General features: G+C 40.8%; 1 protein-coding gene across 1 annotated transcript in view; it reads right to left on the reverse strand.

The window, feature by feature from the left end:
* Positions 1-19,574, reverse strand: part of LOC124595112 (kinetochore protein NDC80 homolog) — a 163,955-nt gene that overhangs the window by 87,307 nt on the left and 57,074 nt on the right. Inside the window, exons 6-7 of the mRNA XM_047133710.1 lie at positions 19,266-19,405; positions 6,792-6,900 (exon numbers count right to left, since the gene is read on the reverse strand). Of these exons, the coding sequence (XP_046989666.1) occupies positions 6,792-6,900; positions 19,266-19,405 (249 nt within the window). The remainder of the gene's footprint in view (positions 1-6,791; positions 6,901-19,265; positions 19,406-19,574) is intronic.

Consider the following 19,574-nt stretch of genomic DNA (forward strand, 5'->3'; position numbering starts at 1 on the left):
CAGAAACCAGATGGCAGTTATAAAGAGTCGATGGGCATGAAAGGGAAGCAGCGGTTGGGAAGGGGGTGAGACAGGGTTGTAGCCTCTCCCCGATGTTATTAAATTTGTATATTGAGCAAGCAGTAAAGGAAACAAAAGAAAAATACGGAGTAGGTATTAAAGTCCATGGAGAAGAAATAAAAACGTTGAGGTCGCCAATGACATTGTAATTCTGTCAGAGACAGCAAAGGACTTGGAAGAGCAGTTGAACGGAATGGACAGTGTCTTGAAAGGAGGGTGTAAGATGAACATCAACAAAAGCAAAATGAGGATAATGGAATGTAGTCGAATTAAGTCGGGTGATGCTGAGGGAATTAGATTAGGAAATGAGACACTTAAAGTAGTAAAGGAGTTTTGCTATTTGGGGAACAAAATAACTCTGATGATGGTCGAAGTAGAGAGGATATAAAATGTAGACTGGCAACGGCACGGAAAGTGGTTCTGAAGAAGAGAAATTCGTTAACATCAAGTATAGATTTAAGTGTCAGGAAGTCGTTTCTGAAAGTATTTGTATGGAGTGGAGCCATGTTTGGAAGTGAAACATGGACGATAAATGGTTTGGACAAGAAGAGAATAGAAGCTTTCGAAATGTGGTGCTACAGAAGAATGCTGAAGATTAGATGGGTAGATCACATAACTAATGAGGAGGTACTGTATAGAATTGGGGAGAAGAGGAGTTTGTGGCACAACTTGACTAGGAGAAGGGATCTGTTGGTAGGACATGTTCCGAGGCATCAAGGGATCACCAATTTAGCATTGGAGGGCAGCTTGGAGGGTAAAAATCGTAGAGGGAGACCAAGAGATGAATACACTAAGCAGATTCAGAAGAATGTAGGTTGCTGTAAGTACTGGCAGATGAAGAAGCTTGCACAGGATAGAGTAGCATGGAGAGCTGCATCAAACCAGTCTCAAGACTGAAGACAACAACAACAACAACAACAACAACCGAACCTTTCTCTTATTTCCATCATTGCTTCTTCAATATACAGATTGAACATTAAGGGGGAAAGACTACATTCCTGTCTTATGCCCTTTTTAATTTAAACACTTTGTTCTTGGTCGTCTACTCTTATTAGTTCCTCTTGGCTCTTGTACATTATTCATCTCTCTCTGTAGCTTACCCGTATTTTTCTCAGAATTCTGAACCTCTTGCATCATTTTACATTGTCGAACATTTTTTCCAGGTTGATAAATCTTGATTTTTCTTTAGTCTTGCTTTCATTATCAACTGCAATGCCAGAAGTACCTCTCTGACTCACTTTTCCTAAAGCGAAACTGATTCTCATCTAACACATGCTCAGTTTTCTCTTCCATTCTTCTGTATATTATTCTTTTCAGCAATTTGGATGCTTCAGCTGCTAAGCTGATTGTGCAATAATTCTCGTGCTTGTCAGCTCTTGCACTTTTCATAATTGTGTGGGTGATACTTTTCCGAAAGTCAGATGGTATGTTACCAGACATATACATTCTACACACCAACGTGAATAGTCGTTTTGTTGCCATGTCCCCCAATGATTTTAGAAACTGGTGGAATGTTATCTATCCCTTCTGCCTTTAAGTCCTCCAAAGCTCTTTGAAATTCAGATTCTAATACTGTGTCTCCCATCTCTTCTAAATCGACTCTTGTTTCTTCTTCTATCGCATCTGACAAATCTTCCCCTCATAGAGGCCTTCAATGTACTCTTTCCATCAACCCACTCTCCTCTGCATTTAACAGTGGAATTCCCATTGCACTCTTAATGTTACCATCCTTGCTTTTAATTTCACAGAGAGTTGTTTTGACTTTCCTATATGCTGAATCAGTCCTTCCGGTAATCATTTCTTTTTCAATATCTTCACATTTTTCATGCAGCCATTTTATCTTAGCTTCCCTGCCCTTTCTATTTATTTCATTCCTCAGTGACTTGTACTTCTGTATTCCCAAATTTCCCTGCACATTTTTGTACTTCCTTCTTTCATCAATCAACTGAAGTATTTCTTCTGTTACTTGGTGATACCAAACTAAATTGAACCAACTAACACGAACAAAACCCTAATAGATATTTTTTTTTCATTGTGAGCGATTGCTGGTAAAATGACGTCAACGAAATTGAATTTGGCAAGCTTGGTGGTAGTGGATTCTAGTGTAGGGAGGCATTGTGTTTTATGTTCAGTAAGGAGTTTCTTACCTTTTGTTCACTTTGTCAAGTAATACCAATGGTTGTTTACAACCAATATAGACGATGATGTGCTGGGAATTACCTTTGTTATATGACCACGTGCAGCCACAACCCAGCTTTTTGCCTAGCAATGAGCACAGAAAATACCTTTGCAGACATATGTGACGTCTTGCTATAAATCTCATTAAATTTATTGCTGGCCAGATTGAGAAAGGAGAACCGTTACTGAGAGAGAAGCTGATGGAGCATTAAGTTGATAGTGTAAAAATTACATGAGGAGGAACATGATGCTTGCACAGAGTGAGTTTCAAGCATCTTTCCTAAAGATGAAGAAGCTGAGTGCACACAATAAATATCTCATTGACAATATAACGTATTTACCCATTTTACATTTACAGATGAAGTTTTGGCTACTGAAGTCATGTGCACATTTATTTTGAAGAATTCACAAGGGTTGGTCAAGTAAGCGACACTCGCTCTCAACCTGCTTGAGATTTCCCAATAAGCTGAAGTGCTCAATTCAGTATCAATCTGGCTCAATCAATCACGTGACATTTGATTTGCGCGGCACTAATGCATGGGATACAAAAGAAACTATGAACTAGATGCCACTACTGTCTATTGTTAGGTTTAAAATCTGACCAATTCTCTGAAATACAACAAGACATAGCCTTAAATTTTGTCATCTTACAAACTCTTGTTGCATCTAAACAGGTTTGCAATAAAAGTTCTCACACATGTATGGATACTGTATACAAATATTTATGCTGCTTTTTAATTAAAGGTAATACGGAAAGGCGAAAATTTATTTCTTCAAAAAACATTATGTGATTCTGAGCACACGTCAACAAATCATTTAGTTATCAGAGACTGTAATGATATACAAGTAGTTTACAAATCAGAAATTTGACCGTTGTTCATGTACTAGACAACCGGATAAAAATGTTACCACCTTTTAATCAGCTTTAGAACAAGGTGACATTCAGATGAAGCAAAAAAGAAAATTAATCCAGAATTAAATGTCTAAAAATCGAAATAGATAATATTAAGCTGACTGTAATTGTTATTGTGAGAACAAATTACAGCAGCAAGACTCGCCTTGGAGGGAGTGCCGACAGATTATCGCTAGATTGGAGGACAAGTGAAAGTTTGAGAATTGGACTGAACTGTGATTGGGATCTTTTATTTATGTATTAGTCAATCTTGTTACATATGACCTGTACCCTAGCAGTTTGTTCTACAGTTGCTCAAGTACAGCACTACAAAAGGATTGAAGAGGGAACAGCGACACCAGCTTGGCTGCAAACTAGGATAAGGATGGGGTATGGGGAGAGGAGGGTGGTCGGTGGGCAGCAAATTTGGCTCTTCTGCCAACCAAGGGACTCTATATCACGCACTTGGGATGTTTGTGAACATTTACCACATTTAAACTACAGTTTGCCTGAAGTCATTTGAATTGATTATAAAATCAGACAAAGACACAATAGCATACATTTCTGCAGGAGACAGTAAAAGTACAGATAGGGGTCAGTGGCCCATTTACGTGTTTCCTGCAACAATATTGTTGATGCTCACTGTGAGGTATGACGGGAATGAAAGGTAGTGTGTCACCTGCTGGTGGTCGTGCGCAGTCAATGAGAGAGCAATGGGCAGATGATATGTTTGGAAGCAAGAAACATTGTAACATTCTCATGTCAGTATAGAAGGGAAATCCGATACATATTCAGCTAAAAAAAAACTGTGTTCTCAGGCCCCACTACAACAAAAAATTCGCAACGTATTCGGAAGGAACAACCAAATATTTGTGACGACAAGGATGTAAATTTCGCAGCTGTGTTATTAGGATGGTGATGACGATTAAAAATATTGATACCTCTCACGAGACACTTAATAAACAAAAAAAGGTAGTGACAAGAAAAATTAATGTAAACCATTTCTTTTTGTTTATTTTATTTCTCCTTGTTGTATCAAAATGCAGGCAATCAATAACTTGCCTAAGTTTAGAATAGGTATAACACTAAAGTTTTAGGTAGGTACTTTATGTCAATAACACAGTTTGTAATTTTGATTTGTCAGAATATGCTAAAAATAAATTTTCCTCGAAGAGCCGCTTAAAAAATGGTGGTTGTCTTATATTAAGAGCTGTCTTATTTTACTTGGTAAATATGGTACACAAATGTGCTGTTAGGCAACAATTTCTGCAGCAATATGAACAATAATAAAGAAGTAACTTAGCAAAATCTTCACAACTTTTGTCCTACAGAAATGCACCTTCAAGTCTAGCGAGAAAATTCTGGAGGAAATTGTTCTGTCTACAGTACTTGGTTTTAAAAGGTGGCAGAAAACACGAGTCAAATTGTGTCGAAGAGACAGTTTTATGGAAGGTATCTTACATTTTTATAACCAAAAGAAGCATTAGAATTAAAGTTGTCAAACAAAACTTGCATTCATAAACAATACAATGTGAACAAACACTGTCAGGGGGAGAGGCAGAGGCACAGGGAGTACTGTAAAACAAAAATTGCTGGTCTATGCAGAGCACTGGTGTACAGACTTGTAGTGTGTGACACTGTTCCATTCTTAAGTGAGAATGCCAGAGTGTACCCCGTTACTACATCCTCTGGGCATTTACAATGGTACTGCTACACTGGACAGGTGTTCAGTCTGCTTTGCTGGCTAATACAAGGTTAAGGAACTGGAAGTACAAGTGCAACTTTTTGGGGCTCTCATTTGTCTTAACTACCTCTTCATTGACTGTAATGACAATCTATATAGAGATAAATTTTTTTGCAGATGGAACTATACATTTCATGTACTGATCAGTAAGTTCTGCAAATATGAATGCCATCAAGCATGTCTGGAATGAATTGTGCAGACAAGCTGGAGCCAGTCACCCACAAGCAGTGACTTTTCCAGACCTCTACACAGTTCTTTCTCAGGAATGTGAACGATCTTCTATCTAATGAAGAGTATATTACACTGATTGGGGGGGGGGGGGGGGGACCCTGGAAGATTACAGGTAAATGAAAGTGTGAGATAAACACTGCAAATGTGAAATGCTGGTACATTGAGCGATGTAATCGCCAGAATGTTGAATGCAAGGAAGCAAACAAGCATGCATTACATTGTACAGGTGCCGGATGTCAGTTTGCAGGATGGAGTTCCATGTCTGTCAATAAAGCAACAGGTAATGCTGTTTGTGGAAGGTGCTGAAGTTGTCGCCTCTGGCGATATGACTGGAAACAGACCTGGTGATCGTGCGGGCCGAGGCAACGTGTTGACACAATGTAGAACATGTTGGGTTACAACAGCTGTACATGGGTAAGACTTTTCCTGTTGGGCACACCTCCTGGAATGCTGTTCATGAATGGCAGTACAACAGGTTGAATCACTGGACTGATGTATACATTTGCAGTCAGGATGCATGGGACAACCACAAGGGTGCTCTTGCTGTCATACAAAATTACACCTCAGACCACAGTATGTGTAGTGTGTCTATCATGCAGGTCCTCAACTGACCTCCTCCTAATCAATAAACAGCCATCACTGGCACTGAAGCACAGCCAGTTTTCATCAGAAAACACAATAGACCTCCACCCTGCCCTCCAATGAGCTCTCGCTTGACACTATTGAAGTCACATATGGCAGTGGTTTGGAGTCGGTGGACTGCACACTACAGGGTATCCAGCTCGGAGCTCTTTGAAGTAACAAAATTTTAACAGTCTGATATGTCACTGTGGTGCCAAATGCTGCTCATATTGCTGCTGCAGATGCATTACAGTGCACAGGAGCCGTACACTGAACACAATGGTCTTCCCTTTCAGTAGTGCACTGTGGACGTCCAGGGTGCAGTCTTTTTGCAGCTGTACGTTCTCATGACCACCACTGCCAGCAATCAAGTACATTGGTTTCAAACTCAGCAAGGTGTTGATGATGGTGTCTTTGTCGCCTCAAAGGCATTCTCGACAAACATCAAATCGCCGCATCCCATCTTGAAGGTTACTAACACTCATGATTGTAACAGCATGTATTTTAAGCAAGCCTGATTGGCATCATCATGTGGCTGGTGTGAAATTTGAATAAAAATTTTTCACATGTAGAAACATGCCTACTATCTTTCATTTGTACTGCACAACTTCTTCCTGGTGTTGCAATTTTTTTTTTTCCATCAGTGTACGTCACCACCAAGAATGAGATTGTAGCTAGATATTATCTTACATCTGCATCTACAAACATACTCCGCAAGCAACTTATGGTGCATGACGGAGGGTACCATGTAACATTACCAGTCATTTCTTTCCTATTCCATTTGAAAATAGCTATTTTGTCAATGCAGAAGATATGTTCTGTATTTTTTTTACTTTCAATTCTTTCGTTTTTGTAATGCACATCCTAATTTCATAACTTTTATGATTATGGGTTTTGGACACTTTTACACCAAACATCTCGCACATAAGCTTTACTTCTTTCTGTAAACCTTTAGACATACAATACAGGAAATATACTCATTTCTTGACTGTGCTGTATTTTTGTACATCACCATACATACACCTGGCACTATTCAAACACTAAAACATATTTTCTAAAACTTACTTAATTTTTCTTTAAGCGCCTCATTTTCTTTGTTGATTATCCTCTCATCATCTCCCTCAGCATAGTCATTCCAAATTTTATAAATCTTCAATGAATGCCAAAACACTTCCTGCAAAAGAGGAAGATCAACACACAGATAATGAACAACTCTGTTTTATAACAAAAACATCTAAAGTACTCAAACTCACAGAAAGATACTGACGAGAAATTCCTCAGAAAACTACCCAGATTCACAAGCACCAAATGAAGAGGAAACTGCTAGATAAATGTAACGGTTTTAGAGTAACTTAGCATAAAAATGTTAAGAAAAAATTATTTGATCATACAAAACATTTGGAAATCATAAAATTCTGGATCACTGGAAAACTGCATCAATACATTCACTATGTGAAAAGAGAGACAGAACAGATGTTTATAATTACAGAGGGATTCTCTTCTACCTGTGCAATACACAATTCTACTCAATGTCTTCTGAAACTAAGCCAAGTGCCAACTGGAATCCAAATATCAAACAGGTTTTAGACCAAATAGATGTTGCCAACAACAAATTTTAGTTCTGAAATTAATTCTCATGCAACAAAATGTTGTAAAAGGAAAGCAGTTTATACCTCCCTAGATTTAAAAAAAGCTGATCACTCAGTGGACCATAATTATCTCTTCCAAATTCTGAAAGAATACGGCCTGAACTTTATACCACTGCAATTATAAGTTAAAAACTAAATGGCACAAAAATTATAAATCTGGGGAACAGTTTTGGAAAATTTCGAATTTAAAACAGGAGTGAGATAAGGTGATGGACTTTCTCTATTACTTTTCAACTGTCTTAGAAAAAGTAAACCATGTGTTATGAAAATAGATCAGAGCTTAAAACTGGTTGTTTGGCTGATTTGGTGGAGGGAAACAAACAGTGATGTCACTGGTCCCAATGATATAGGATGGCAGAAATCGAGGAAGGAACAACACAAACAGCACTGTCCAGTCACGGAGAAGAGAAAACATGCAAACAATGAGAGAAAAGGGGCATCAGGGCAGTACGAAAAGGGAAGAACAAGAGGGGGTGGGTGTAAACGAGGGAAGCAGGGATGCCCCAGAAACACTACATGTAGTAGTGCACCCGCACCACCACCAACCCCTCCTGATACCCACACCATACCATTATCATGATACAAAGTGGCCAAAACCACGGGAAGAAGACACAAGACAAGAGGAAACAAAACAGCACAGCATATCAGATAAAATGTAGGGAAATGGTGAGGAGAACCTGCCTAGTGTAGAGTCCAGGTCAGGGCCTCCATAACCAATGTGTACGCTAACTGAGGGACTCAAATGCCAGAGGAAAATTCATGGACTTATACCTGAGAGTACAAACCACTTCTGCAAAGAAAACCAAGGACAGATGCAATCATGGGAGGGTCTGTCCCCTAGCACGAAGACAAGGAAGGGGGGGAGGGCAAATTTAGTGAGAAGGGTCAAATGGTGGGGTCCAAGGGCAGTCCAGCAAAAAACAGATCATAATTAGCATAGCCCCACAACTGCAAAGGGGCAGGGTGGCTCACTGTGTAGTAAAAAACTATGGGTCAACCAAATATGGCCAATACCAAGATGGAAGAGGATGGTAGACTCCCCCCCCCCCCCCCCCCCACCCCAGGAGAGGCAGAGGAGAGAAGGCCAAATTGTGGGAGTCTGCTTGATGGCATGAAGTTTATTACACAGGGGAGCAGCCTCCCAAGAGTTGGCCCCGACTGAGCAAAAATGGATTTGATGTAAAGCCACAAATCCGCCCCTGGAGGGGTCATGGAGAATGGGATGGGGGATAGGTGAACAATCATGGAGCTGTTATCCAAAGGAGAAGTGAATGGGCTGAAGCCAATTATGCCTCCAGGTCATCATCTGTCACAGATGACTGGGTGACATCCATAAATAAGATGTCAGACTCAGGTTGCGAGGTGCGGGGGGGTGGGGGTGCGGGGGCGGGGGGGGGGGGGGGAGATGGAACCTCCAGGGGCACCGGGTCAGCCTTGTCCTGGGACTTCTTCTTCTTCTTCTTCTTCTTCTTCTGTTTCATAGGTTGAGGAGGACAGGACACAGAGGGAGAGCAGACTCCTGAAAGATGCAGAACCGAAAGAGAGTGGGCAACCTTTTGGCGCACAGACTGTGTGTCCATGGCGGAGATGCGGTAGCATGTCTCTGGCCCGAGAGATGCCGAAGGGTGGGGTCCCACGAGGGAGCCCCAACACTGGCAGGTGTCGAAGAATGGGTGTACTTCTTCGCCCTGGGAGGGGAAGTGGCAACTGGAGAGAAGGGGGTGCGAACCACAGGGAAGGGGAAGAGGTGAGGGGTATGAGACTGAGATATGGAAAAGGGAGAAGGGAAAAAGGATGTAACAGAGGCAAAAGTAAAAGTCATTGACACAGCGTGGAGTTGGTCATATTTTTGACAACCCTCAGTGTAAGACAGACAACCCAGGAACTTATATTCTTGTACCTTTTTTTATTTCTTGTAAGCCAGGCAATCTGGTGAATAGGGAGAGTTACAGTCCTGTCAATTCACACACACGGACAGTGGAACACAGGGCTGCCCTCATGGAATGGGTATACACGGATCTGCCATACATGGGGAAGATGTGCCCGAAACGCGAGCACCAAAAGCACATCATGGGTGCCGGGCCGTATGGCTTCACGTCACGTATCAGTGCATTGTCCTTACAACCTTTTTGCACATGTCAAGTAAAATGAGTGCCCCATCATTCCACATTACTCTGGACTTCATCAGTTTCAATGATGAGGTCCAGATGAAAAATGACTCCCTGGACCATATTCAGAGACTGGTGAGATGTAATAGAAACCGAGACATCGACAAGATTATCACAAGCACGAAGAGCCACAGATTGGGTGACAGAAGCAGCTCTGATCAACAGGGAATCCAACAGCATCTTATTGAAAGACTCCACTTTGCCAAACTTGTCTTTGATATTTTCCACAGAAAATAGTGGCTTTGTGGCAGTAAATGTGTCCTGTCTGTCCTAGAACAGACTAGTTAGCAGAGAAAGTGTTTCACTCCAAGCCGGCAAGCATGGCCCTCCTCCCAATTGTCTATTACCACTCGAAGAGATGGCCGTAGCAGAACGACCAGTGATTTGGAGTTTGACTGCTTCATGTGTGAAGCATCGCTCACTCCAAACAGGGGCTCTCCCCATGGGCACACTCAGCCACAGCAAGGGCCGTCGGACCAGCAGCCATGGCTGGGAGTTCTGATGCTCCAGAATGACAAGCAACCACTCCTAGCATACATGGGAAGGCAACAGCTCACATATCATAAGTGTTATCCCAGAGTTTTCTGGGGTCTCAACCAGATGGGCTCTAACAGCCCTACCACACAGTCTAGCTACATGTGCTGCTGACCAAGCAGGGCTGAGGGGGACTACAGCAGGGAAGGAAGAGGGGAAGGAAGGGAGTAGAGGAATCCACATTGCCTCACACTACAGACAGAAAATTTGGAAGTGGAGGTCAAGCAGCTTACAATAATAAAGCTCAGGAACCATCACCCACATGGGATGTATCCACACATCCATTTCTGCACCTGATACTTATTTAACGGTAACCAAATGCAGTTAACAGTAGCCTGTGCCAGACTGTGATGCAAGAGATGAAAAAGAATGACAAATACATCACAATACCATCTTCAAACAATCTACGAGGGATATTCAAAAAGTAAGGGCCATTTACTTATATTTAAATATTGGTAGCTTGAACAAAGTTACACAAATACAGCATCATTTACCGACTATTTACACTGCAACAGAAGCCATTTTGATTCAGTAATCATTTAACAATGGGTGAAAATAAACAACAACGGTTCTGAAAATTATTGTTCCCACCAGCTGCGAAGTGTGTGCTGTAATCTGATTTCTGTGTGCAAAGGGAACTACTCAGATTTATCAGTCGTGCCTAGTGTACAGGTGCATATGGTGACCTGGTCGGACTGGAACGATATGGGTTAACTTTTAGGAGCCATTTAATTTATTAAGGCTCATCTTATAATGTTAATTTTGGTACCACAAAGAAGGGGGGGGGGGCGGGAGATAGTGAGAGAGGAGGGGGGGAGGAGATAGTAATAGAGAAGGGGGGATAGTGATAGAGAAGGAGGCGGGGGGGGGGGGGGGGGGGGGAGAGAAAATCACATTATTGTTAGCTGGAAGCTGAGGCCAGAGTGTGTCCAGCTTGGAACTGGTGCACCAGGTGGTGGACAGCAGTTAACACTATTTCTCCATGCTCTCTGCTGGCTAAAGAAGAGGTGACTTGTGAGCACATTACCAGCAGATCACGTTCCACAGGAAAAAACAATCTTTGTGGAAGTGACAGTCGTACTCAACATGTACGCCACAATGAATTTTATATAAGCATTACAGGAGAATATCAAAATACAGTAATGAGTGAAGGAAAGATTAGACAACAAGGTTGATACTTTAAAAATGGCTGTTCCAATGTGCACGATGAAAATTGAAATGGCATCTGCAGTACCCAAGCAGGTGAAATTGTGCAACTAATGGACAAAATAAATAATGAATAAAGCAATAGGAATGCGGGTAAGCTACTACAAACAGCACAGCGAACGCATTGTTGTGGCCAAGATAGACACAAAGCCCATGCCTATGACAGTAGTACAAGCCTACATGCCTACTAGCTCTGCAGATAACGAAGAAATTGAAGAAATGTATGATGAGATAAAAGAAATTATTCAGATAGTGAAGGGAGAAAAAAATTTAATAGTCATGGGTGACTGGAATTCGATAGTAGGAAAAGGAAGAGAAGGAAACGTAGTAGGTGAATATAGATTGGGGTTAAGAAATGAAAGAGGAAGCCGTCTGGTAGAATTTTGCACAGAGCATAAATTAATCATAGCTAATACTTGGTTCAAGAATCATAAAAGAAGGTTGTATACATGGAAGAATCCTGGAGATACTAGAAGGTATCAGATAGATTATATAATGGTAAGACAGAGATTTAGGAACCAGGTTTTAAATTGTAAGACATTTCCAGGGGCAGATGTGGACTCTGACCACAATCTATTGGCTATGAACTGTAGATTAAAACTGAAGAAACTGCAAAAAGGTGGGAATTTAAGGGGATGGGACCTGGATAAACTGACTAAACCAGAGGTTGTACAGAGTTTCAGGGAGAGCACAAGGGAACAATTGACAGGAATGGGGGAAAGAAATACAGTAGAAGAGGAATGGGTAGCTTTGAGGGATGAAGTAGTGAAGGCAGCAGAGGATCAAGTAGGTAAAAAGAAGACTCGACTTAACTTGACTTAATTCCTTTGGCCCCTATGGGGGCATAGGGCATCCAGGAGAACTCGCCATCCGTCTCTATCTTTGGACATTTGCCTCAATTCTGCCCAGGTCTTGCCAACTCTTTTTGCTTCCCCTTCCACTGTCCTCTTCCATGTGCCCCTTGGTCTTCCTCTCTTCCTTGTTTCCTGGGGATTCCATTCCAATGCTTTTTTCTCGATGGCTCCATCTGGTTTTCTTAAGGTATGCCCCAACCATCCCCACTTCCTCTCTCGTATCTGGTCTTCTATAGGTATCTAGTTTGTTATTCGCCAGAGCTCCTCATTACATATTTTTTCTGGCCACCAGATATTCATGATGCATCGAAGACATCTATTTATGAAGCTTTGTAACTGGGAGGGCTAGTAGAAATCCTTGGGTGACAGAAGAAATATTGAATTTAATTGACGAAAGGAGGAAATATAAAAATGCAGTAAATGAAGCAGGCAAAAAGGAATACAAAAGTCTCAAAATGAGATCGACAGGAAGTGCAAAATGGCTAAGCAGGCATGGCTAGAGGACAAATGTAAGGATGTTGAGGCTTATCTCACTAGGGGTAAGATAGATACTGCCTACAGGAAAATTAAAGAGACCTTTGGAGAAAAGAGAACCACTTGTATGAATATCAAGAGCTCAGATGGAAACCCAGTTCTAAGCAAAGAAGGGAAAGCAGAAAGGTGGAAGGAGTATATAGAGGGTCTATACAAGGGCAATGTACTTGAGGGCACTGTTATAGAAATGGAAGAGGATGTAGATGAAGATGAAATGGGAGATATACTGCGTGAAGAGTTTGATAGAGCACTGAAAGACCTAAGTCGAAACAAGGCCCCGGGAGTAGACAACATTCCATTAGAACTACTGACAGCCTTAGGAGACCCAGTCCTGACAAAACTCTACCATCTGGTGAGCAAGATGTATGAGACAGACGAAATACCCTCAGACTTCAAGAAGAATATAGTAATTCCAATCCCAAAGAAAGCAGGCGCTGACAGATGTGAAAATTACCGAACTATCAGTTTAATAAGTCACGGATGCAAAATACTAATGCAAATTCTTTACAGACGAATGGCAAAAATGGTAGAAGCCAACCTCGGGGAAGATCAGTTTGGATTCCGTAGAAATATGGGAACACGTGAGGCAATACTGACCCTATGACATTAAAGGGAAGCAGTAGTTGGGAAGGGAGTGAGACAGGGTTGTAGCCTCTCCCCGATGTTATTCAGTCTGTATATTGAGCAAACAGTAAAGGAAACAAAAGAAAAATACGGAGTAGATATTAAAATCCATGGAGAAGAAATAAAAACTTTGAGGTTCGCCGATGACATTGTAATTCTGTCAGAGACAGCAAAGGACTTGGAAAAGCAGTTGAACGGAATGGATAGTGTCTTGAAAGGAGGATATAAGATGAACATCAACAAAAGCAAAACGAGGATAATGGAATGCAGTCGAATTAAGTCGGGTGATGCTGAGGGAATTAGATTAGGAAATGAGACACTTAAAGTAGTAAAGGAGTTTTGCTATTTGGGGAGCAAAATAACTCTGATGATGGTCGAAGTAGAGAGGATATAAAATGTAGAGTGGCAATGGCAAGGAAAGTGGTTCTGAAGAAGAGAAATTTGTTAACATCAAGTATAGATTTAAGTGTCAGGAAGTCGTTTCTGAAAGTATTTGTATGGAGTGTAGCCATGTTTGGAAGTGAAACATGGACGATAAATGGTTTGGACAAGAAGAGAATAGAAGCTTTCGAAATGTGGTGCTACAGAAGAATGCTGAAGATTAGATGGGTAGATCACATAACTAATGAGGAGGTACTGTATAGAATTGGGGAGAAGAGGAGTTTGTGGCACAACTTGACTAGGAGAAGGGATCTGTTGGTAGGACATGTTCCGAGGCATCAAGGGATCACCAATTTAGCATTGGAGGGCAGCGTGGAGGGTAAAAATCGTAGAGGAAGACCAAGAGATGAATACACTAAGCAGATTCAGAAGGATGTAGGCTGCAGTAGGTACTGGGAGATGAAGAAGCTTGCACAGGATAGAGTAGCATGGAGAGCTGCATCAAACCAGTCTCAGGACTGAAGACCACAACAACAACACCACCACCACCACCACCACCACCACCACCACCACCAACAACAACAACAACAACGGACAAAAAGCTAAACTGGTCAACAAATGACAATTCATATTGAACTCCCAATTTTTACGGAAAACCTTAGACATTGCAGCTTACGTGGAACATGGATTCCGAGAATGCTCACTGAACAACACAAAAAGTAAACATTGTCAAGTGTGCAAATGTTTTCACATGACTATAGACAAAGCAGAGACGACAATTTGTTTTCTCGCATTTCATGAGTGATAATAGGTGGATACCCTACAACAATGCAGAATCGAAATGTCGCTTGATGCAATGACACAAGTCAACTTTAGGGGAGAGGTGGGAGGGATATTACTCACATTCAAAAACAATTGCTGCTATTTTCTGCAATGAAAAGTGCATTCTATTAGCTGATTTCATGGAACATGGGTCAACAACTACAATGAAGTGTGTACTGTGAAATGTTCATTCAACTGACACATGCCATTCTTAACAGACAGCACTGGGAACTGCCTTCTCCATGATAACATGCATTCCCACATCACTGCCTGCACCAAGTACAAGTTCCAGCAGTTGGCAACTTTTTGAATAATCCACCTTGCAGCTGCGACCTTGTAACTGCAGCTATTAACTCTTCATGCACTTGAAGCTACAGCTTGGAGCACAATAGATTGAAGATTAAGAGAACCTCCTGACAACCACTGTCAACCCTAATTACTAGGTAGGGGAACTACTGTCTAGCGCTGGGGAATGGAGGCAGCTTATTTAATGATAAGAAAAGTACTTACTAGGGAATGATCCAATCCGATGTGTCAAAACTAAATTTTTTATACAGGAAGAATACACTGAAAGAAACACAATGTCACAATTTTGGCTGTTATGATTCACTGCAAGTATTTTTTGAAAAATGTTGAAAATTGCAAAGCTCTTAGCTCGCCAGACAGCTGGGGCAATGTACAACCCTACTGTAGATGCAGTAGACAGTGCATGCACAACACGGTAAGCACATAGCCTTGACTGATGGCACATCAGTAAATAGTTAACACAACTCTAAGCGATCTTAATTTGCAAAGCGAATTTCAGTTTTCATTCATAGTTTCTATGACACGATTGTTCACAGTTACTATTTGCTCGAGTCTGCAACTTATGTTTTATCCATAATAATTCACAGTTGCTTTTGCAGTATTATTAAGTGTTAACAATGAAGATAAAACTGAATCAATTTTCTTTGTGGTTTCTAGGCATATACTTGCTTTTCAACATTGAAAAAAATAAAATACGAAGAATATGATATGTAATCGATATCATATACTTCTCCTGAAGATCTACATATGTATTATTTATTAGTTAATTTCTTGGACATCCTGTGAATGATGTCGAGATTTCGTAAGAAAGTTTGGAAATATTACACAAAACAGTAAATAACTGATGATTACGTGAAATATGGTTTGAACGATACTTAGTGAGCTAATTAAAATTCAGGGTAAAAATGCAGTACCTCCCTGTTCCACGGAAAACCTGGAGAGCAATACCTTTCAGTCATAAACCTTTTGGTTAGACAAAGGGCGGACAAAATGCTTAAAAGTTAAGCTGCCCACAAAGCTGGTTTCCTTTTATAAAAACTGTATGTGAACTATTTAATGGAAGAAAGAATTACAAGAAAGTACGAAATATGCACCAAAATGAAACATGCAAAAGTGTTGAAAAAACTATTCTAATACTTTAGAACTGTTCATGAGAGTGAATTCACCATTGCCAATGGAAATCTGAGAGACAGCCCTCTAAAACGCATGTAGATGAACGTTACTGTTTTCCAGGCTTCTTCAGCCCTCTAAAACGCATGTAGATGAACGTTACTGATTTCCAGGCTTCTTCAGCCTGGTTAAATGGATTCAGATAATTACACAGAAAAAGTCACAAAACTACAAAGTTTACTTCAAGTAAACAGGTACAACAGATGTCATTAATAGGCAGTACTATACACAAATTCGTAGCTTCATGTTAATCCCATAAAATGCTGTATATAAAGGCAGTAAGGAATCACGTCAGAACTGTATGCAAATCGCACTTTAGGCAAATTGTGGAGGGGAAAGAGAGAGAAAAAGAGAGAGAGAGAGAAAACTGTTTAGTTACAAAAATGTTGTAATCCATGTAGCAAAATCCAGAAAAAAGGGATAGAATAATTTCTGATGTTACATCCGAAAAGTCTTCTTACCATTGGCAGAAAATAATTCATTGCTTTTGTTGGACTCTTGGCCTGAACATAACAAGTCATTAGGGCATTGTCAGTCTGCATCGTCATGTTTTACGAATATGCAGAATAATGGCCACGACTATTTCTTACTCCATCCTAATTGTGTCTAAATGAAACTAGTTTTACTGTGAAGTGTCCGAATGCATTAATACTCTTCAGGTGTGCCTAGTGTAAGGAAAAAGCTTGTTTGCACCACTCATTACACACTTCGCATTTTTGTGATGACTAAAGAAAAGAAACAAGGAACTGCTTCATTGTTAGTAAGATATACATTATTCAAAAATTATCATGAGAACTATGCTACAGTAATTTTACGAAATATTTTATGCTAATGAATTAAAGTCCAGATTGATGGAAGTCATCTGTAATGTAACCTAATACGTTGCCTTGTTTTTGTTTCCCATGCCAGTCACTTGTTTAATAATTACATCCGCACAAGTTTAGCCCTCACTATTAACAGAAAGCCCTTAAAAAAATTAATGATGAGGCATATTTGATATACGAGGGCAGTTCAATAAGTAATGCAACACATTTTTTTTCTGAAACAGGGGTTGTTTTATTCAGCATTGAAATACACCAGGTTATTCCCCAATCTTTTAGCTACACAACACTATTTTTCAACGTAATCTCCATTCAATGCTACGGCCTTACGCCACCTTGAAATGAGGGCCTGTATGCCTGCACGGTGCCATTCCACTGGTCGATGTCGGAGCCAACGTCGTACTGCATCAATAACTTCTTCATCATCCGCGTAGTGCCTCCCACGGATTGCGTCCTTCATTGGGCCAAACACATGGCAATCCGACGGTGCGAGATCGGGGCTGTAGGGTGCATGAGGAAGAACTGTCCACTGAAGTTTTGTGAGCTCCTCTCGGGTGCGAAGACTTGTGTGAGGTCTTGCGTTGTCATGAAGAAGGAGAAGTTCGTTCAGATTTTTGTGCCTACGAACATGCTGAAGTCGTTTCTTCAATTTCTGAAGAGTAGCACAATACACTTCAGAGTTGATCGTTTGACCATGGGGAAGGACATCGAACAGAATAACCCCTTCAGCGTCCCAGAAGACTGTAACCATGACTTTAACGGCTGAGGGTATGGCTTTAAACTTTTTCTTGGTAGGGGAGTGGGTGTGGCGCCACTCCATTGATTGCCGTTTTGTTTCAGGTTCAAAGTGATGAACCCATGTTTCATCGTCTGTAACAATCTTTGACAAGAAATTGTCACCCTCAGCCACATGACGAGCAAGCAATTCCGCACAGATGGTTCTCCTTTGCTCTTTATGGTGTTCGGTTAGACAACGAGGGACCCAGCGGGAACAAACCTTTGAATATCCCAACTGGTGAACAACTGTGACAGCACTACCAACAGAGATGTCAAGTTGAGCACTGAGTTGTTTGATGGTGATCCGTCGATCATCTCGAACGAGTGTGTTCGCACGCTCCGCCATTGCAGGAGTCACAGCTGTGCACGGCTGGCCCGCACGCGGGAGATCAGACAGTCTTGCTTGACCTTGCGGCGATGATGACACACGCTTTGCCCAACGACTCACCGTGCTTTTGTCCACTGCCAGATCACCGTAGACATTCTGCAAGCGCCTATGAATATCTGAGATGCCCTGGTTTTCCGCCAAAAGAAACTCGATCACTGCCCGTTGTTTGCAACGCACATCCGTTACAGACGCCATTTTAACAGCTTCGTACAGCGCTGCCACCTGTCGGAAGTCAATGAAACTATAAGAGACGAAGCGGGAATGTTTGAAAATATTCCACAAGAAATTTCCGTTTTTTTCAACCAAAATTGGCCGAAAAAAAAAATGTGTTGCATTACTTATTGAACTGCCCTCATAGTTTAAGTACTTACGATTCACGTGTGCACTTTGAACTTCATGCTATGTTCTTTTGAGACGGCAGTGTCTGATTATTTGCCGGATCGCACACTATGCACAAAGGGCTGTAGAAATTGCTGTTATACACAAACAGTTCTTCATGCGGTTAAACTGAGTAACTTAAAAAAAGTATATACCTGCTGTGCACCTTAGCAACTAAAATTCTGACAGTGCATTTCTTCCAATGCAGCCTCCCTGTGCGAAAAATTTCACGATTGTATTGGAATTCCCTTGTTAGAAGTGAAAGGTGATTATGTTGGAAAGTGAAGCCATCCTGTAGCACACAAAAACTGCTAATAAAAACTTTTTCTAACAAACATAAGCTGGTTCACCCACGTGGAACCAACATCATCCTTCAGGAAGGAAAGAATGAGTGCTAAACGACAGCTGCAAAATATTAAGCCAAAAACTTTGTGGAATAATTAGTATGTGGAGGACTCCACATAACGAGGACACATTGGAATAGACTTTAATTTGCATTCAGGGTTTTTTTTTGGTGGTAGTGGTGTCTCAAGTTCTCCTCACTACCTTGGGAAACTTTCCACATAGTTCCGCAGAATACGCGACAATGAAAATGGTTCCACAAGTTGAAGACTATGATGACTTACTTTGTGTCTATAAAGCTAAACCCATTTTTCATGTTGTTCGAAGTATCTTAAGTAATGCCTAGTATTTTGAACAATGGTGAAAGCACAGAGAACCAATTTTCTAATTAGTGCTTGGCACAGGCATTCACTGTTTCAACTTTGAATTTGTATTACTGCATCAATTATGAGCTTATTTATGTGTACAATTTATCATTATTGTGCCCTCCTCCCGCATGATAAATTTCTGTTTCTCCATCAAAATTCAAACCAGTCATCAATTTTATGTTACAGAATAAGAAGTTTAATAGCTAAACATACTCACATTCTGAACTTCAAAGTCTTGATTATCACCACTGTCTGGGCATACCATTTCTGATACTTCAGACTTGTCAATTAAACTAACGTGGTCAACCAGAAAAACAAACATACTGAGAAGACTTGGCCAGGAGTTTTTTGTGTTCACTGAAATTAGATAAGATCATGATCATGGTCTAATGAATTTAATACTGTGAATCTTAGTAAGTACTAGTCTACAAACTGCAGTAAAAGTAAAGAGTACAGCTACAATATTAATGACTAAGATCAACAGCCTTCATCTACATAACAAATGAAAGATTATAGCCATAAAGTT

The sequence above is a fragment of the Schistocerca americana genome, chromosome 2, assembly GCF_021461395.2.
Source record: "Schistocerca americana isolate TAMUIC-IGC-003095 chromosome 2, iqSchAmer2.1, whole genome shotgun sequence".
Classification (NCBI taxonomy): domain Eukaryota; kingdom Metazoa; phylum Arthropoda; class Insecta; order Orthoptera; family Acrididae; genus Schistocerca; species Schistocerca americana.